Raw genomic sequence first — 21,488 nt, forward strand, 5'->3', positions numbered from 1 at the left:
ATTTTGTAATGCTAGTATCTGTGTCTGATTTTGTCTGCTGTTATTATTTTTTGGCTTAAGCTTAAGTGTGGTTTTCATGTTTATATTGTGATCTAAAAAATGTTAACTCACAGTTGAGCTATGAAATTGCTGAGAGTCCCAGTGAGCCCAGATGGAGGGTGTATTTCTCCCAAGTGGCTTTGTTTTTACTTGCTCCCTGGGATTGCCACCAATCCAGAAGCACTCTAAATTAATTTTTGGTTTGAGGATTTTAAGACTGAGGAGTTAACTGTGAATTTGACACTATACCTTTCCAAGGCAGGAAGTTTGGGATTGTGGTTTTGCAGGGTATTCCTGTTTGTTCTCTAGTCCAAAGGAATGCAGATTGTCCGATTCAGATCCCGCGGTGGGGAGGCTTCAGTCTGCTTCTGGACCCTCCTGGCTTGTGCAGCTGGAATCTCAGCCTGCTCATCTTGCTCTGGACCCTTTCCCATGTGAATGGATGTGATGCTTCCTTGGAAAACATTTTCCCAATGGGTTCTTATGTGTTCGCTATCTCCAATCAGAATAATAATGTTCATTTGCAGCTCAGAGACTTAGTTCAGTTTCTTTGGTAGGTTGACATTAATGCTAATTGAAGTATAGTCTTCAAACCTACCCTTGATGTAAAAGTTGTCATTATGTGAGGATCTGAACGTATAGCTTAGTTTCATGTGCTCACATCAAGGCAGAGGATGATTTCAGATGTCTTTATCACTCTGTACCTATTATTGTTTTTGCTTGTTTGTGTGTATGTGAGGTGTATGTGTATGTGGACAGGTATGCAGTCATCTTTGAGAGCATTTGTGGAAGCCAGAGGTGGTGGTTAGCAGTTTTCCTCAACTGTTTTTCATCACATTAAAAAATTATTTTATTTCTTTCATTCATTCATTCATTCATTCATTCATTCATTCATTCAGAGAGAGGATAGAATGTGTGTGGACAAGTACATGCCATGGTTTTTATGTGATGTCAGACAACTTAAAGGAGATGGTTCTGTCCTATAAGATTGAATTCAGGTCATCAGGCTTGACAGGTGCCTTTCCCAGATGAGCCATGCTGCCACCTCTACCTTATCTATCTATCTATCTATCTATCTATCTATCTATCTGGAAACAGGTTCTAATTAAATCTGAAGCTTTCTGTATCATTTGGCTGGCCAGTAAGCTTCTGGGGTCCTACTCTCTCCATCTCCCAGCACTGCAGTTACAGATGTGTGCGTCTGCTTGTCCCTTGTCTGGTCACTGGGGATTGAACTCAGGTCCTCACACTTGTGCATGCATGCTAACCACTGAGCGGTCTCTCCTGCCTCTCTACCTTACTTTTTGAAACAAGCGTTTCTTACTCGCTCTGTATCTCTTTGATTTGTGAAGACCAGCTGGCCTAAGAGCTCCGGGATGTATCCCCTGTGTGTTTCTCCACCAAGAGCACAGGCGAGCACCGCTCCTCCTGGCCCTTTCCCCAAGTGCTGGACAGCCCTGCTCAAGTCCTCACTCTCGTCAATTGAGCCGCTGTAGCCTTCTCCTTGGACTTCTTTTCTCTGTAGAAATTAATAATTCATTCCTGATGGCATACATGGGAAGCTAAGCTGAAAAGGTATGAAAGGAGTATAGAAAATTTTTGAAAAGTTAATTCTCTCTCAGAGTGAACCCTGCTGCCTGCTTCCTTCATCCAGGTCTGTTTATGTGCGCCACAGTCCCTGTAAAGCAAAAAAACCATGCAATGACCAGCACTCTATTCCTTTGTATTTATTAATACATGTGGAGCTCCTTGGTTGTCCTTGGTGATGATTTTATTAAGGAGGTTGACACTGAAATCTCCCCATTGAAAACAGTGCAGGTTGTTGGTTGGTTGAGTGTACTGAGTTTTGCCCTCAGCTGCCCAGTTACATCTTCATGCAGTTGGTAAATCACCTATCCTTCCGCTTTCTCAGCCTGAAGCAGTGAGTACTCTACCTTTGTCTATGGGTTTGTTTATTCTAGGTATTTTACTTATAGAGGACGTTTATATAACTTTTCTTTGTGAGAAATCTGAGATCATCTCCCCCAAAAAACTCCACATAGTTGAGTAAGCGCCTCTGCCCTCTCCTCAGTTTTAGGAGAATGTTCTTTGGTGAGCCGTTTGTTTGATGTTAGTGTGATGTTTTCAAGGCTCATTCATTACATATTGTAGCATCTATCAGCATCTCTTTTATTGTCAGTTTCATTTAATGAGCTCCCGTCATTGTATTTAACACGGTTATTTATTTATCATGTTATTGACATTTGGATTGTTCGTTCTTCTGGCCATGATGAATAATAGGGCTAGGCTTGTAGTACAGTGGTAGAGAATGCAAATGCTTTCTTTCCATGCGTGAGGTCCCGGGTCTCATCCTCAACACCAAAATGAGATGGAGAATATTCCTATGAGCATTTCTGTACATTTTTTTTTTTTAATGAATGAGGCAATTTATTAACCCAGAATCCTTTCTTGTTGGCAGCTGCCACCTGTCCAGCGATCCTGTCCAGATCTTTCTGTCCCTGAAGTGGTAGCATGCGGCCCCCATCTTGGTCCTTTTCCACCATTTTCAGCCCCTCCAGAGCTTGGAGGACCTGGCAGGCCACACTTTTGGAGCCTCTGCTGAAGTGGCTGGGCCTGACACCGTTTCTCTGTGGTCCTCCGCAGATCTCGGTCAGGGAGCCAACCACTGCACCACCACGGAGGTACAGGTGCCGCACTGTGGAAGCAGCTCGCGTGTAGAACCAGTTCTCGTCATGGGGGCAGCTTGACTGTGTCCACCTCTTCGGGGACTTCCAGCTTCCCAGACGTTTTGAGGAAGGCTGCCAGAGCTCTGCTGGCTAACGTCTTTTACAGTAACTCTGGGCATCGTGCGGCCTCTGCGCTGCCAGCCAGGGGAAAGGGCTCTGTGCAGTTTTTTAATGTGGACATGAGTGTTCACTTTTGGAGGTTGTGGATCAGTTGAAGTCACTGAGGCTTATGGCACTAGTTCAGCCTTTTGGAAAACTGCTAGACATTTCCCATTTTTTGCATTCTCCACACACACTATCTATGTTTATTATTATTTCTGTTCTTGTGGGTTTGAAGTGCTTTTTCATTGTGGTTTACTTTTTATTTTTCTCACTGGGGGAAATCTTTTTTCCTAGGAGAGTCACAGTTAAGCTAACAGCGTTAGGACTTTGCTCTATTATGAGTTAGTATCTGTGTCAGATGAAGAGTGGAAACCCAGGTTTGTTTGTTTGTATGTATATACCCAGTTGTCCTGTCTGTATTTGTTGAACAGGCTGTTGTTTTCCTAAATAAATGGTCTTGCCACCCTTGTTAAAAATCAACCTATAGTAAAGATTTTATTTCTGAACTTGCAGTTCAGTGGCACTGATTCTTTCTTTGCTCAGTAGCACACTGTCTTGATCATTGTTGCTTTGCTCTAAGTTTTGAAATTGGAAAGTGTGAGTGTTCTAGCTGTTTGCTTTTCCAGCATTTGTTGGCTCTTCTAGAATGTTGTATTTCCATATGAAGCTTAGCACAGAGGGTCAACTTCTGCAGAGAAGGCAGCTGGGATTTTGATAGACATTATATTGAATTCATAGATCACTTGGGACATGTTGCATTAATAACAGTGTAAGTTCTCCAATCCAAGAAATGAGGTGGCTTCTCTGGATTTAAGTCTCCTCTAAATTTTTTTCAGCATTCTTTTACAGGCTTCATATTTTGCTTTGGACGTCTTTTATATTTATTTCTAAGTATTTTTGTTTTAATGTCATTGTAAGTGGATTTTTTGTCTTAATATTGTCATTTCTCCCAATCCTTGTTTTGTGGGTGGGGTGAGACAGTTTCTTGGTATAGCCCTGGATATCCTGGAACTCACTATGTAGACCAGGTTGCCCTCAAGCTCAGAGATCTGCATTGCCACCACCTGTTGGTGGCTGCTGCTGTGACTTTCTCCCTCTATCCTTCCCTCCTTTTTTCCCCTTTCTCCTTCCCCTCCCCATGTCTGGCTCATTTCCTATTTTTTTCAGTTTTGTTGTGTGGATACACAATGCTCTATCATAATGCTGTTCTTCATTTGATAGACATTGTGATGCTCCAGTATTACTGTATTATCTCTAAGATAAATTTTAATAAGACATACTGAACCAAAATATTTAGGTACTGGAATCATTTATCTAATTTAAACTGGTTGTCCTGTGTACTTACCATTTTACTATCTGTTCTAAAACTTCAAGTTACTTAAAATAAAATGTAGAGGAAAGGATTATAAACTCTTTATAGCTTAATCATATTATTGAATATGTCAGAAGACATACATTGCTAAATTTTTCCCAAAGCAGTATTGTCCAGACTTTGGTGATAGAAGTGTTCTGTTCTGCCTATATTGTACTGGCGCTAGCGAGTGTTTGACTCTTGAGGACCTGATAGGGTGATGACGTTATTAATGTACTGTATCTTTTATTTTATTCAATTAATGTGCTTGCTGGCTACCACATTATATATAGCATTCTAGGATTACATTTATTTCCTGTGTGTTTTGAATTATTTCAGTGTAGAAAATAAATTCTATTTGAAATTCATTGAAGTAATTTCATTAGTAATTACAGATGCCTTTAGGTTTAAGGCTTACGAGAGTTGCAGAAATTTTGTTCTTAAACATATCTTGCATTATTTCCTGAGTAGCATGAAGCAGTCATTTGCTGTTACAGCAGGTTTCTTTCTTTCTTCACCTACCCACTTTGGTTTTTCCAGACAGGTGTGGTTTTTTTTGTTTTTGTTTTTTTTTCCTTCTTCTTCTGTGTAGCCCTGGTTGTTCTGGAACTTGCTCTGTAGACTAGGCTAGCCTTGAACGCCGAGATCCACCTGCCTCTGCTTCCTAAGTGCTGGGATTAAAGGCATGCACTACCACTGCCCAGCAATAACTATAGTATGTTTATGGATGTTTTGCCTGCATGAGTACTCTGAAAGAACTGCCAGTGCTCCCCTCACCACATCCCCACACACACAAGGTTCCTCTGAGGAGTCTTGGACTCCTGTCCTGGACTCGCTTTGTAAATCAGGCTGGCCTCGAATTCATAGAGATCCACCTGCCTCTGCCTTTGAGTGCTGGGACTATAGGTGTGCACCATTGTACCTGGCATATTAACATTTTAAATAAGCTATTTTTGGGGAAAGTGATGTGTTATATATTGATTCTATCTGTAAATAGATATGCCAACTGGATTTTCCCCAAGCTAACACTACTGCCAAGGTGGAGAGTAAAGGAGAAGGAAGAAAAAGTTTTGGGTCTAGGATTTTGTTTTATGTGAACTTTGCTAAAATATTAATACTCTCTGAAAAAATTTCATATGGAACTCCTCTTTGAATTTTGATTGAAGATTTATTGAGCCACATTTTCTAAATTTGTATCAGTTGCTATCTAAGCTGTAAACAAAGTTTTTAACTGTCAGATGTACAGTTCACTTGTCCATTTCACGCTCAAAGAAAAAGAAAAGAAAAAAGAAAAGAGCTAGAAGGAGCTGGGAACCCTTTCTGGCTGAACAGTGACTCAGAGTGGGTGTGCATTTGGGAAGGGTGCTTCAGACTTGTCTGTTTTTGCTAGAGCAAGTATGCCTGCAAAATTCAGAACAGAGTTGATGGGTGTGGTAGGGTAATTCTAGTGTTGAAGAAAATGTTATTTTTTTTAAAGCCACAGTTTTAAAAGGTCCTATATGGAGTAATGATGAATATACTCATTATATCATATAATTTGACAATTTTAAGTGGCTAGCTTAAAGTTACCTGCTTAATACATGCAGCTAAGTCATACCCCTTCTTACCAGCAAAACTGCTCCTTCATTTTGTCTATAAATCTTTGCTTATTTTGAGTATCTGTTCACTGTGTAATAATTGAAACCCGTGGTCTCAGTGTGCTTGATATCTTTACTAACTGTCATGTAGGAAAAGGAGGGCACGCACTCTGTAGCGTATATCAGCACTTCATTTCTTATTCCTTTGGAGGAATGTTTTAATGTAAGCTTATGCCACATGTTATCTGTTGAACAGTTGATAGACTTTGGATTGCTTCTGCACTTCTATTATTATGGGTAATAGTACTACTGGGAGCACTCTGGGCAAGACTTTTTGTGGAGAGGTTTCATTTCTGTATATACCTAGGAGCAGAATTGTTGAATCATATGTTAACAATGTTTAGCGTGTTAAAGATTACATTGATTAGTTGAGTGGGGGTGGTGATGTTGAATGGAGGTAAGAGAAAGCTAGTAGAAGTTGATTCTTCCTTGCATCGTATGTGGTCTCAAGGGTCAAACTCAGGTCATCGGGTTGGTGGCAAGTACTTTACCCACTTAGCCTTTTCATCTGCTCCTTTTATTCTTATAAATTTTTTAATTTTTTTGAGCATTTTATCTATTATTTTTATGATTATTGTATGTATGTCTGCACCAGTGTACAGTGCCCTTAGCAGCCAGAAGGAGGCATTAGATTCTCTGGGACTGGAGTTGCAGACAGTCATGAGCTCCTGTGTGGGAACTGGGAATTGAACCTGGGTTCTCCGGAAGAGCAGCCAGGGCTCTTACTGCTGAGCCATCTCTTCAATCTTCTCCCTTTAGTCTTAGAGGACTTTCTTGACTGTTCTTTAAAATAGCTGTGCTATATTCTCACCAACTATATACGAGGGCCCCATGTTTCCACCCTCCCAACATTTGTTAATGTTGGATTATTTTAATTATAGCTGCCTTGGTGTGGGAGGCAATTCATTGCAATTTTGATTTCCCTTTCATGATGCCTGTTCTACTTTCATTTCTGTTGCTATGCTAAAACTTCCTGACACAAAGCAACTTAGGGAGAAAGGGTTTGTTTTAGCTCACAGTTCTCAGTTACGGTCCATCATTGCAGGGAAATGAAGGCAGAAACTTGAAGCAGCTAATCGTATCACATCTATGGTCAGGACCAGAGAGAGATCAAGGCATGCCTCCTGCGATGGTGCGGCCCATAGTGGCCTGGGTCTTTCTAGAGTAATAAACATAATCAAGACATTCTCTTCCCTGACATGCCCACAGACTAGCTTGATACAGACAGTTCTTTGTTCAGACTCTGTCCAGCTAATTCTAGACTGTCGAGGTGACAATTAAAACCGTCAAAATGACAGTGATACTAAGGATCTTTTTGTGTTTTGATCATTCATATATTTTCTTTGCGAAATATCCATCCTAGTCCTCTGTTTGTTTTTTTTTTTTTTTTGGTGTTTGTGACTGAACTTAAAATCTTGTTGATGATGAACAAGTGCTCTACCATTGAACTACATTTTTAGTTTCTTTGCCCGTTTTTATATTAGTGTGTCTTTTTAATGTTAGTTGTAAGATTTCTTTATATATTCCAGGATAAAAGAAAGTCGCTTTTCAGTTATATGATTTTGAAATATTTTCTCCTGTTGAGTGGACTTTTTGTTTTCTTAATTTTTTTCTTTTTCTTTTCTTTTTTTTTTTTTTTGAATGAAAGTTTTTCCTTTGAAAGCCAGGCATGGGTGATGGGGGCCTTAAAATTAATTCCTGGCAGTATTGAGGAAGATACAGGAAAATCTCAGGGGCTCACTGGCATGCCAGTGCAGCCAAATCTGCTAGCCCCAGGTCCCAGTGAGAGACCATGTCTCAAAAAGTAGGAGAATGACACTCAAGCTTCTGTGGGCAAGTACACACACACACACAGAGAGAGAGAGAGAGAGAGAGAGAGAGAGAGAGAGAGAGAGAGAGAGAGAGAAGGAAGACAGAGTCAGGCGGTGGGAGATAGATTTTAAAGAGTTTATTACATTTATTTATTGGAGGTGGGAAGGCATGCCATAGTGTGTATTTGACAGTCAGAGGACAACTTGAGAATGTCCATTCTATTCTTCCATCATGTGGGTCCCGGTGGGAGATAGATTTTAAAGAGTTTATTACATTTATTTATTGGAGGTGGGAAGGCATGCCATAGTGTGTATTTGACAGTCAGAGGACAACTTGAGAATGTCCATTCTATTCTTCCATCATGTGGGTCCCTGGATTTGAACTTGGATCATTAGGCTTGGAAGCAAGTACCTTTACTCTAAACTATTTTGCCTGTTTAAAAGTTTTTACAGTTACGATGAAGTATGGTTTTTCTGGTTTTTCTTTTATTTGGTATTGTGTGTAAAAAGCACTGCCTAGCTCAAGATCATGAAGACTCCTGTGTTTCTTTTCTCGGAGTTCTAGATCCTTCATTTAAGTCTATGATCCATGTTAGAGTAATAGTTATGTGTGTGGTGAGTCAGCCATTCAACTTTCTTTAATATTTATATGTGGGCATCTGTGTGAGTAGATGCCATGTGCCTGGGTGCTTGCAGAGGTTGGAAGCGGTTGTTAGAGACCCTGGAGCTGCAGTTATCCATATTTGTGAGCATCCCAATATGGGAGCTAGGAACTGAGCTTTGGTCCTGTAGAAGAGTAGCAAGCAGTAATCACCCAGCGGGCGCCCCCTCGCCCCACCAGTGCACCTTTTTGCTTATCTCAGCACCATTTGTTCATAAGAGTTCTGTCTTAAACTGTTTGTCTTGGCACTCTTATTTTTATGTGTTTCTAATATTTCTTCTATAGAAAAGATTACTTTTTTTTTTCTTTCCTTTGAGACAGGCTCTCTTTACATAGCCCTGGCTGTCCTAGAATTCAACTGTATAGACCTGGCTGGCCTCAAACTCCGAGATCCTCCTGACTGCCTCTCCCTCAAGTACTGGACTTAATGGCTTATGCCACTCTTCCCAGCCCTGGTCCTGGAATATTTTCCTAGTGATGTTCATCAGCATAGGTGGCTGTTGTTTTCTAACCTGCTGGCGTGCTTCAAGGCCTGTTCTTCTGAGAGAACCTGTGCCCCTTGGTCTTTCAGATAACTGATAATTCAGTGTGCTTTGCAGTACTCTCAGACTGCCTCAGCTACTGTGGCGCATGCTGTCATTCTAGCATTTGAGAGATGGAGGCAGGAAGACCAGTAGTTCAAAGCCTGTCTTGGATATGTAGCCTGATTGAGGCCAGCCTTTTCTTACAATAAGACCCTGTTTTCAAGGAAGGAAAAGAGCAAACCTGCTTTTCCCCAGGTGCCAGGGCATGGTTCAGTATTCTTTCCTAAAAGAAACTCTCCTGCCTTCTGCTAAGTGACAGCTTCAACAAGTATGGGTGGATTCAAAATGAATTGAGGCATGATGTTTGGATATTACTTTGGCACTTGCAATGGTGAACCTATTTTTGAGAAGTGGTGTCAGTTATGTGGTAGGTCATTAAACAGAACTTCAGAAAAAAATTGTCATCACTGGTGTGATCAGGAGTGTAAACTTGAGGCTAAGCTACTGCTATGGTTCAGGGTGACTGTCATCCAGTAGAAATACAGTGTATACTTTCCTTGTAACTACAGATTCCAATGGCCACATTAAACAAAGTAAAAAAGATTCAAGTGAAATTAATGTTAATAATACACTTTAACTCTTGTATAACACATCTTAAAATACAATACATAAAAAATACTAAACTATTTTACCTGTTTTGTACTGCTTTAGAAATCCATTATGTATTTCACAAAACACACATCAGTTCTGACTAGCCACATTGCCGCCAGTACTTTTGTAGTCAGTGGCCTGCTGTGTTAGGTAGCACAGATCCAGCTGTTTTGACAATGATAACAAGTGAACTATTATGCCATCAACATAAAAAAACAACCTTATTCATCATAGTATACTGACCATCTTCTAATTGATAGAACTGGATTTCAGTTGCTTTGTGCCTGCGTTGTGTTCAGTGTAGTCCTCACTGGAAGGAGTGAGGGCCTCTTTAGAACAGAAACTCTGGATGTTTGTTAAGCTACATAAGCAGTGCAGCAGTTCGGGTAAGATTGTGAGACACAGGTTCTTGAGAGTCTCAAATGAAAGGAAACTCTCCCCCCAGTCACAGGTGCTCTCTGTTCTGCCAAGGAGAAGCTGTATGTATGAAGTGCCAGCACTCTGTATGGGACATTTGTCCGTGTCTAGATACGTTTTTGGTGGTCACAGCTGTATGTGTGTACACATTTATGTATATGCCTGTTAGTGGCACGTGGCTAAACTTGCTAAGTAACTTGGGCCTTTAGTAAGCATTGCATTTGTCAGATGTCTCTGAACTTTGGTGAAATGGACCATGACAGTTTGTCTAAAATCACTGACAGGAATATAATTTAGGGACTCTGTCTACATTAGTCAGGTTTCTAGCAGCTTTCAAAGTGTATTGAACAAATTGATCAGATAGATTTTGCCCATTCTGAGCAATTTGCTCTGGGAAAGTGTGTGATGCTTGCCTTTCTGACCATCTGTCACTTTTCCCTCAGGAGAAGTGGAGAATCGGAGACATTTCTCTGCTTCCCTGCTTCCCCACTTCCTGGGAGGTCTTTTTCCAGGAAAATGTGGCACTTCTCTAAGTCCTGTTGAAGTTTTGGGCACTGCTTGTGGAAGTGAGGCCTGTGTTGATTATTCTGTTTAAGGGTCCCTCTGTGATCCTAATGCCTGTTAACTCTGGATAACAGCTGGAACTTTCAGAGCTCCTGCCTTTTAGCAAGTAGAAATCAATGCAAGCTATGTTTTTCTTAGTGTTTTCTAGTTGTCCTGCCTAAAGGTAATGATACTTGGTGGTGTTTGCCCTCTGCTTTCCATGTTATTTCCAGCTCTGTTCATTTGCAATATTTGGAATTTCTCCTGATTTCCACTCTCCTTACCTTTCTTTATTACTTGTGGCAGGTGTTTTTTTTTTTTTGCTAATTGATGAGTTGCATTCATTAGCTATAGTTAAAACTCATGCTAAGAATAATGTAGAAAAGGCTGGTGGAGCTCTTGGATTTAGCCAAAGGGTCATACTTTTCCTTCAAAATGAATGAATGAGTGTTTGCCTGGGGAAGTTTCTTTGGCCCTGATTCTGCGTATCATCTCAGGACGTGCTAGCATCTTTCCTCTGGTGGCTGGCCTTGTTATAACTTACAAAGTTGTGTGCCACAGGGTAGGGTACTCTTTCATTACGGTAAAATTTTACAGCCTTAAAAAATACTGAACCTCTGAATGAATAGATGCTTATAAAAAAACACTCATTAATAAAAGGAAAAGTTGCCACCCTCCTCCAGTTCATGTAATAAAACGTTGTTTGAATTCAACTAAAATGACTTTAATCGGCATTTCTTCTTAATGTGTGACAAGTTCAATTTTTTTCTCATACCAAGAAACTCAGATTTGCCCAAAATGCATGATTTGCTTCTTGTAACTGGATTTTATTTTCCTGCTGTTTCAGGCCGGAGCCTCAACAGAAAGCTCCTTTAGTTCCTCCTCCTCCACCACCGCCGCCACCGCCACCACTGCCAGACCCAGTACCCCCAGAGCCAGAAGAGGAGATTCTGGGATCGGACGATGAGGAGCAGGAGGACCCCGCAGATTACTGCAAAGGTGATGTGCTGGAATGGCAGGCTGAGCTTGCTTTCCTTGTGCCCCTCAGTAAATTGTGGAATGTGCAGGGGGAGTTAATATCAAATTAGCTTTCTAAATTGGCTATAGCATGATGCCAGAAAGTGTATAAAGTGTATAGAAAATTGTAAGAGAAAGGAAAAATATGTATGTTCATACATACTGTAAGCACTTTCAAACACATTTGATCTCTTACAATTAAAGATAAAGGGTTTAATAAGCCATCTAAGAAGAACATAAGGAATAGAAGGTACCAGGCTCCTGACAGAAGCTAATTATAACTCTTATATTTGGCTTTTAGCTTTATGCCTGTTAGGCTAAAAGGGAAACATTCCCTTCTCTCTATAGCATTGCATCACATAGTACTCATTTTTGTGGAAAGAAAGCATGCATATTTGTTTACAAAGAGAGACTTTCCTGGCATTGTACTTAAATGAAAAGACTTTCTAAGGGTTGTTGATGCTGCTGTGTGGTAGGGTAGGTTTTGTTTTCATCTATGATTCTACAGAAGATACAGAAACTTGTTGGTATACTTTTAAATCTATTTTATTGGTTTCTTATGCCTCTGCCTCCATTCTCTACCCCTTATTCCTCCTAATATCTTCCAACCCCCCAACACTTAAGTCGGAGGGAAAGAAGATTAGTGGGTAGAGGGGGCGGAATTCTTTTTTAGTACTTGAAGCTAGTTAGGGTCGTTGGGTTCTTTGGGGCAATACCAATCTCACAGTTGTCAGGATATCTAGGAGTCCAGCAACAGCAAACACAGGAGAAGGATGAGCCAGCAACAGCATGGGAAGCAGTAGCCTTCTTTCCCAGGCTTTCCTACTTTCCCAGAGGTTATTTTTATACCCTCTCTAAGTCCTCAGAATTCCACTAACTGCAGCTGGCCAAAGTCACCCCCTCTCTGAGACACAGGAGACAATTATCAGATGTGGATAAACTAAGATAGCCTCATATTCCACACTTGAGATTAAAACAAAAACATATTTACATACCATAACTGAGATTTTAAAGAAACCAAAATGTTCACTACAGAAACTATTAAAGTAGAATATTCTTTTTTTTTTTTTTTTCTTTCTTTCTTTCTTTTTTGAGACAGGGCTTCTCACTGTAGCCTTGGCTGTCCTGAAACTCACTCTGTAGACTAGGATGGTCTCAAATGCAGAGATCTTCCTGCCTCTGCTTCCTAAGTGCTGGGATTAAAGGCATGCACCACTACCACCCAGCAAAATAGTACTCTTTTATTAATGCTTAAGAGCAAAATTGAGCATTCAAACTCCTAAGCGGCAAGCATGTTATGTGATGAATACCAAGAATGCCTGGAGCTGGTTGTACTTTGTACAGCCTGGAGTCTGAAGGTCTCGAAGGAAAAGAAGTTTCTCTTTGGCTGTCTCTGTTACTTGTCTTGCTCACTTGGATTTTTATTCCCTGCAATTCTGAGCTTCCCTGTTGTTTATCTGCTGTTAAGAATGTAATTCAGGTTCTGTGTCACGTAAGGGTAGGATGACAGAAGATGCATACGTGAACAAACTATGAACCTTAGTGAATCTCTGGGTCTGTGGTGTCTTAGTGTTTATCGTCATCTAATGGATACAGTCATTTTGGCTGTTGTAATTTAGTTGTGTGCTGAGAACAAGGCTGATGTTATGTATGAAAGAACTGAGCTCCTGTAATCTGAATCCCTTGTAGGGATAGGTGTTTACTCATAGAATTAAGATCTTTTCTTTTCCCATGGTGGTGCATGCCTTTAATCCCAGCACTCAGGGAGGCAGAGACAAGCAGATCTCTGTGAATTCGAGACCAGCCTGTTCTACAGAGTAAGTCTAGGACAGCCAAGGCCACACAGAGAACCCCTGTCTTGAAAAAAACCATAAAAAAGATTAAAAATTTTTTACGTGTATGCATCTTTTGCCTGCATCTGTCATAAGCACCACAAACATACCTGGTGCCATCAGAGGTCATAAGAGGGCATCAGATTCCTTGGAACTGGTGTTTTAAATGGTTATGAGCCACTGTGTGGGTACAGGAAATTGAACTCAGGTCCTCTGGAAGAGTAACCAGTGCTCTTAACTACTAAACTGGTTCTCCAGCCTCTACAATCACTGCTTTTATTAGGAAAAAAAGTTGGATTTTCTCCAACGTGTCAGTGTTACCACATCAGCAGTTCATGCTGTTTAATAAAAGATAAGAGATGCAGTTTGGAAAAGGAATTGGTCATCCTCCCTGTGTGTCTATATTTCTTGGTTTGGAAAATGCAGTTATTATGGAGAGCTATGTTTTTCTGTCTTAGGATTTTACTGTTGACTGTGGAAATCATTATTTAGGAACTGTTCTTTTGAGCAAGTAAGTTCTACAGTACTGGCATGAACCCTGTGTGTTGATCACAGTGTAGGTCGGGATGAAGCCAATTCTCATATTTCTTTAGACCTCTGAACCAGCCTAGGGAACATTCCATTCCCAAACAGAGGACTCAGAATGAAGAACGCTCTGCTTAGGGCTGACTCTAGGTAAAATATGTGGAACTATAAACATTCTGAGATATGAACTTCAGTGTCAAGAAGGCATGTTAGAGATTGTGACAGCCTTTGTCTGTGTATGCACACTCACGGTTGTATGCTTTAGCTGGTGTTCTCTCTCATGCTGTCACTCTTGCACATCCTTGTAAGTATGAGTACCTTGCCCCTTAGTTGGCCTTATGTCTGTCAGGGTCTGAAGTTTTGTCTGGACCATAACACTGTCTAAGTCACTGGTAAAAGTGCAGTCAAAGGATCTGTCAGTGTTATCTAGTCAGGTTTCTGTTGCCATCACAGAATTACTTGAGATAATCAAAAGGAAGAAAGGGTTTATTTTAATTCATGGTATCAGGTTTCAGTCAGTGCCTGTTGCCTCTCTGTTGTGTCAGGGCATGTCTAGAAAGTGGTCAGAAAGGAAAGAAAGGAAGAGGTCAGAGTCCAAATGGACGTTCCCTATAGTAACCCAGCTTCCTTTATAGGTTCCACCATCTAAAGGTTCTGCTACTTCCCAGTGTCACTATGGGCTGTTGACCAAGCCTTCAACACGTGGTCTTAGAGACACATGGATGATGAAGCCCTATAGAATCCTAAAATGGATTGAAGATGTCTGAAGGAAGAACTGTAGCAGCCTCATTCTTTTCCTTCATAGATAATTGGTTGAACTTAAGTAGCTTAACTAATGATTGTTGTCACCTCAGAATTTGTAGGACTACGTTATCATTATTGACCATAATGAAGTACAATCTCCTGTAAACTACAGCACAGCCCTCAGATCAGGATATCAATAGTGATGTTAGCCCTATTCAGCTATCACACTTAGTTTTGGATTTGCTAGTTGGCTGATATTTCTCTTTATGTAAAGTGATTTCATAATAGAATCTATTATATTTTGCTTTTCTGTTCATTTAATCTATTTGGGAATTATTCGGCATTTGCTTGGTTTTTGTAACCTTCACATTTTTTTTAAGGTAATGTTTTTCAGAAAACCTCCAGAGTGATACTTTGTTCTTCTCAGTGTCCTTAACAGGTGGTACACAGTTTGATTTAGTCCCTTCCTGGTGATTAGATTGCTTAGGACGGTGGATGTCAGATATCTCTACTATGTGGTTATTCTTCCCTCCAGTTAAAATTACTAGGTATTTTGTTGAGAATTATTTTAAGACTGCATGGATGCTTTCGTCGATGTATCTGTCCTGCTTCAGCTATGTGAATATGTCGGGAGACTCACTTGTCATAGGTCTCTTTTTAGTGATTTCACTGGATCATCTTCATTTGTTTTGGTGCTTGAATTATCCCACGTTTAGCCATGGGGACCCTTAAAGTTTGTGTCTGTTCTTTTGAAATTTATCAGTCATTTTTTGGTCACTTTTGTTTTTAATTTTTAAAAACAACTTTCAAATACAACAAGACCTTTTAGACTCATATTATATTTCCCTGTTCTAGCTCTAGAATAAATTTTTTCCATACGGAGCTCTGTTTTTTTTTTTTTTTTTTGTTTTTTTGGGGGGGTAAAGAACAGTGAGAGCCAGATATTAGGTGTGTTTATTAGCTGGGGTAACTTTAATTACTCCATTAGTGTTAATAGTTGTCATTATTGCTTCTAAAATTGTGACAGAGCTAGGGACATACACATCTCTTGTGTTTACTTCGTATTCTTCTGTATGTGTATTGGACTTAATCTGATAGCTCTAATTCTACTGCAGTATCAGAAGATTCAGCCAGATTTTCTCCTTTTCCATTTTTGTAACCACTGTAATGGCAGACCTTGCTCTCATCTTTGTGTTGTGTCCTAGCTATTTGCTGTGTGTATGCTGAGTTACTGGTAGCAGCCACCACTCTGTGCTGTTTCCGTCTGTCTTGTCATGTACTTGTTCTTTGCTCCTTGACCCTGCCTAGTAGATTTTGAACTGGGTTCTTAAGAAAATGCTTCTTTCTCGGGGAAGAATTATATTTCACTTAGGCCAAGGTATCTTGTGTTTCTCTGCCTATTCTTCTTGCTTACATTGACTCTATTCCTAGAGAACTTTTCTCCTTCAAGCCGCTTTTCATCATCAGTAACACAGTGTACACATACCCTTTCTCTTTGCAGAAGAAATGTTCACCAAAGAAGGAATAGGATTTTGGCAGCAGAGGCAGCTTAACCTAGAACTCCATCACTCCATCATATCTTCATGCATGCCTTTGGGGCTTTGCTGTTCCTAGTCATTCATGGCCAACTAAGTTGTATCTGATTAGTCTCTTAACTCCTCAGGTTTAGGGCTACTTAAAAATTGTGAACTATTCATTTTAGCATAAAGACCAATTATTCCATTTCTGCTGTTGTTAAAAACATTTTCATTGCATCGGTCTGTTGCCTTGGCATTCTGAGTAAAGTGGGACTTTTCTTGTCCTTTCTCTCAAGCTAGCTTGACCAACTATGACTGTCCAGGAGCATTATCAACTGGTTTCTGAGAGGCTTGGGTTTAGACCATGACTCTTGCTTTTTGAGTCTGTGTCCTTTGACAATTATCAGCTCTAGTCTTCGATTTTTTTAAATCTACAATATAATAATATCACTACCTCTGCAATAGTAGTATCTTGCATATTAAGATTTAAGGGTGTTAAAATGAGATAAAAGTAATGTGGCCTGCTGCCTGTCACACAGATTCTTAAAGAATATAAATTTCACTTCCTTGTGCCTGTCCCTGTTCAGTCATTCCCCTTTGGTTTATCCCCTGATGTATTTTTTTGCTGTCCCCATTGACAACTGGTTCCCTTAGATTGCAGCCATCTGTCTTATGGAGGAGGATTTTCTTAGTCTCTAAGCAGCTGCCAGCACTGGTTGTTCCTTTTTGTATGTCACCTCTGGGCAGTTGTCTGAGTAGGAACTGAAGCAATAGTCTGTGTGGTGTTTCAGTTTCTGCTTCCAAACCAAAGCACATGGGTTGGATCTAGGCACAGCCTGTGAGCAAACACTTCTAGGAGGTCTTATGTAACAACGTACTTGCATCATGAGTCTCTGCATAAATGCCCTTGTCACAAAGAATGATTAAGAATCTCAGAAGTCAGGAGCCCATACCACGTACCACTCCTTGGGAGTCTTGTAGGTACTTAATCAAGTAATTGTGGTTTGCCCATCTAAAGTGTGTGTAGTACTTCTCTGTGGGTGGGCTCTCCTGGAGTTACAGGTGCATTCAGCTATACCTTACCTTTATGTGGTTGCTGGCAATCTGCACTCAGATCCTCTTGTTGGCACAGCAAGAGCCGGTACCCACTGAGCCATCTCTCTAGCCTATGTACCATACTTCAAAATATCCAAAGCTGCAACTAAAGTGATAGCCCTTTATTCCACTCTCAACTTTGTGTGTGAGTCACTGTTTAAGGCAGTGGTTCTCAACCTTCCTAACGCTACAACCCTTTAATACAGTTCCTGATGTTGTGTTAACCCACAACCAGAAAATTATTTTCTTGCTACTTCCTAACTTTGGTTTTGCCACTGTTATAAATTATAGTGTAAATATTTGATATACAGGATGTTTGATATGTGATGCATGCAAAGGAATCGCAACCCATAGGTTGAAAACCACTGATCTAAGGGAAAGCAATGCTTTGTATGAGCTGATGTTCCTTTCTGGAACCCTCTCACTCACTTGCTGCAAAGTCCTATTGAATGGCAACAATTGGAACATGGCTTTGTTACCACAGGCTACACTGCTCTGACTGGCTCCCTGGGTTCTCATTTTGTTGTTCTTAAGTCATTCTTTGATGAGATGGCAGCTTTGTGGTGTTTTATCACTGCATCATTCTGGAGACACTGGTTTCAACACAGTTGTGGTCCAACTTGGTATGAAAACATATTTCCTTAGATATGTCTTCATGAAACCCTAATCAACTATTATGGCTGTGCCTTTACTCACAGCTGTCCTCTCCAGCACAGCCCTGTTATGGTGTATAAAATGTACTAAATAAATACATTTATTTACTGTTCGCCTAACACCTCCTTTTTACTAATATGAAATATTCCTGTGGTTAAAGGCTGTGTATTTTGTTAACGTGACCACATCTGTGCTGTCCACATGCAGTAAATGTTTGTTCCAACAAAGGAGTCTCTTCAAATGGGTAGTGTGGAGCTGGGAGATAGTGGTGCATGCCTTTAATCCCAGCACTCAAGGCAGATAGATCTCTTGAGTTTGAGCTTAGCTTTCTACAGAGAGTTCTAGGACAGCTAGGACTACACAGAAAAACCCTTTCTCAAAGCAAACAAAGAAACAGGTACTGTGTTGCGACTGTGTGTGTGTGAGAAGGCAGCCTGTGTGTGATCTGATCAACAGACCTGAAGGACCTATAAACTGTAAATCCAGATTTTTCCTTTTTGCATTAAGTCTTAAAATTTCCTCTGGATATTCCAGATTTCTTTGAAATGGTACATGTTTGAGTGGAATACAGATTGTATCTCTAGAAATTTGAGCAGTATCTTAAAAGCATGTTATAATTAAGTGTTTATGAACTTAGACATCTTTCCTGACCACAGCACTCTGTGTCTGCTTTCCATCTGTTGGAAGTATAAACTGGCTGGATGTTGATAACTCTGAATTTTGATGTGGTACTTTCAAGCTTGACCGACTTTGTGCTTAATTCCCTCCTTTTCCTCAGAGTACACAGTCCACATCATTACAGTATGAATTTTTTCTTTACCTTTAAGGAAAAAAAAAAAAAAACCAACAAAACAGCATTTGTGTGACACCTATCTAACCATCTGTCTTATGTTGAAGGTTCTTCAGTGAGGAGGGGAGTTGTTTTATGTTTGTGATGTTGGGAGACAAATTTTTGGTTTCAGATGCTTCCTTGGCATGTGTTGGGTAGAGACCTGGGATGTTGTCAATCTTCTATGCTTAGTACATAGATAATTTTCCTGATAAGAAAATTACAGTGCCAGTTAGAGAAACCTTGTCCTTTGGAACACTAGCTTTTTTTTCTCTATTGTAATGGTATCTATATAATTATATACATATAATTCTATAAAATTATATTTTATAGAATATAATTGTCCATTTTCATTATTTTTGATATTCTAAAATCTTGCAGTGCTGCACACAATCTTACTTACAGTAGTAGGTGTCCTAGAACTTTGTTCATAAGTTCTCATTGCATTTCTTTATGACGACTCAGAAGATTTGGGCCCATTGCCATTGAGAAGGGAACATGTATATGGCAAATAACATTGTGCAGAGAAGAAGTTTGACTTTCATTATCTTAATATGTACATTTTACATCTATTTAAAGTTGTTGGAGGGCCTGGGGAGATGGCTTAGCAATTAATTCTGATTGCCATAGGAACAAGAGGGCCAGAGTTTAGGTCCCCAGAACCCACTTGAATGATAGGTAGACATGGTTGCCCTCCTGTAATTTTTGCTTCAGAAGGTCTAACCAGGGAGTCCCCAAGGCCGGTTGGCTAATGAGACCAGGTGTATCAATGCTCTTTGATTTTTTAGAGTTCTTTGAGGAACTCTGTCTCAAAGAATAGGGTGGGAGAGCAATCAAGAATGAGTCTTACTATCAACTTGAGGCTACTGCATGCATGCATGCACAGCCCTCCCCACAGGACAGGTGCACTCACATATGTGGACAGGTTTATTTATGCCTGCATCCCATACACATACAAAAAGGATTAAAATCCTATTTGACACTAGCTAGCTGTGTCAATTTCTATCATTTTAAAGAACAGCGGGGTGGTATGTGTACGCCAGTGCAGGTACCAATAGCAGAATTGGCTCTCTTGGAGGTGTAATTAACTACAGACAGTGGTGAACCACCCCGCATGGGTGCTAGGGATCAGACTGAGGTTCTGGATGAACGGTTAGCACCCTTAACCTCTGAGCCAGGTTTTCATATCCGCATTTCTGTTTCTTCAACCCCTTCTTTCTTTTCTTTATTGAGCATGTTATTTCTGTGTAAATTGAAAAAAAAAATGCTTAGAAAAAATAAGGGAACATTTAATACTCAATGTAATTTTTGTATAGCGACACTCTTCAGGAATATTAATTGAGAATTTACTGATGTTATTGTTATTGCTGTAATGTTATGTAATGTCATTTATACATATATTAGAACATGTATGTATATGTTATATGTACATGTACGTATGTGTGTGTATTTTGTTGTTGTTTTGAGATAGTTTTATGTAGCCTATGCTAAACTTATGTATTCAAGGATGGCCTTGAATGCCTGAGCCCCCTGTCTGCACCTCACAAATGTTGGGATTGTAAACACAGGCTACTAATGGGAGAAGTGAGGAATGAAGTCTAGAACTTGTTGAAAGTCGCCTGTTGTGTTTGACAAGCTCTTGAATATGTGGAGGGCAATTGTGAAAAGGCTTTTCAAGCGTGAAGCTGTAGTGTGTGGAAGAAGAGTGGTGCCTTGTTGACATTATACATCTTAGTGGACCCTGAATTATGAACCTGCTTAGTATTTCTTTTCTGTTTTGGCTTTTGCTTGCTGTACAGAAGTTTAGAGAGAAATGTTTAATCCAGCTCTGCGGGTGAGCTGTATTGTTTGTCTAGCCATAATAGCATTATTTTATTGTACTTTTCTGGGCCATGTCTTCTTTTAAATATTGTGTCTTGTGTTATGATGGATAAAGCAGATCATGTGACGGTGTATAAATGCATTAAAACTGAGATCTAGAGAGGCTGTTAATGACAAGCCTTTGAGAAATTTCATGGACTTAGAGAAAACATAAGTAAAATACAAATTAAATCAGGACAGGAAGAGAGCAGCGAAGCTTTGCGCTCCCCAAAGCATATACCAGACTGAAAACTGCAGATGGCATCAGTATTGTTATGAGGACCCTGAACTGTATAATCTGAGTTTCCTGTTTGGGGTGTATAGTTGGGTCATACTTTCAATCACCCTCTTCCCACATATGTATTACTTATTTCCTAGTAATACTTTATGGATATTCCTGGCTTTTCTTACTATTCTCTTTGGGTGATGATGAAGGTGGTGGTGGTGATGGTGATGGTGATGATGATGATGATGTTATTATAAGTTAGTATATAAAGTAATGGGTATCATGAAGGTTTTTCATACATAATCTGCCATTTTATTTTGACTGCTCTTTCTCTTCAGTCATTTTAAATGTCAGTAGCTCTTGGGTCCACCTCTCATTTCCTGTAGTCCACAAAAGAGGATTCTACTAGGTCAGGGCTGAGGTCAGCCCATGCTGTCCAACATCATTTTCTTGCTCCTCTCTCCTGCTGTGCCCCAAGACCTGTGTCAGAGTATGACAGAGCAGTAGTGGGGCGGGGGTTCAGCGCACAAGCCTCAGTTCTCCCCAGCTGTCTACGTGCCTGAGCCATCCTCAGCCACCGTCTCACTGGCCTGCTAACTGCTGCCTAGTGCTTTGTTTCCTAGACCACAGCTGGTGGGTTGTTCTGCTTTAGTTGCCCATTCTCCTTCCTCACTGTCTCTTCCTCCCTCCATTTCTCTTGTAAGCTCTGGGACATAACTGCCTGCTT

The 21,488-nt window shown here is 40.2% G+C and overlaps 1 protein-coding gene and 1 pseudogene across 7 annotated transcripts in view; one reads left to right on the forward strand and one right to left on the reverse strand.

Annotated features, from left to right (window-relative positions):
• Positions 1-21,488, forward strand: part of Srpk2 (SRSF protein kinase 2) — a 184,808-nt gene that overhangs the window by 104,547 nt on the left and 58,773 nt on the right. For all 7 annotated transcript variants that reach the window (XR_009588203.1, XM_060373926.1, XM_060373925.1 and 4 more), the window contains one exon: positions 11,310-11,461. Coding sequence is in view for 6 of the 7 variants with exons in the window: in XM_060373926.1 (XP_060229909.1) it covers positions 11,310-11,461 (152 nt within the window). In the remaining variant the exon portion in view is untranslated. The remainder of the gene's footprint in view (positions 1-11,309; positions 11,462-21,488) is intronic.
• On the reverse strand, positions 1,337-2,884 carry LOC110552811 (small ribosomal subunit protein eS19-like; annotated as a pseudogene).

The sequence above is a fragment of the Meriones unguiculatus genome, chromosome 21 (genome assembly GCF_030254825.1).
Source record: "Meriones unguiculatus strain TT.TT164.6M chromosome 21, Bangor_MerUng_6.1, whole genome shotgun sequence".
Classification (NCBI taxonomy): Eukaryota; Metazoa; Chordata; class Mammalia; order Rodentia; family Muridae; genus Meriones; species Meriones unguiculatus.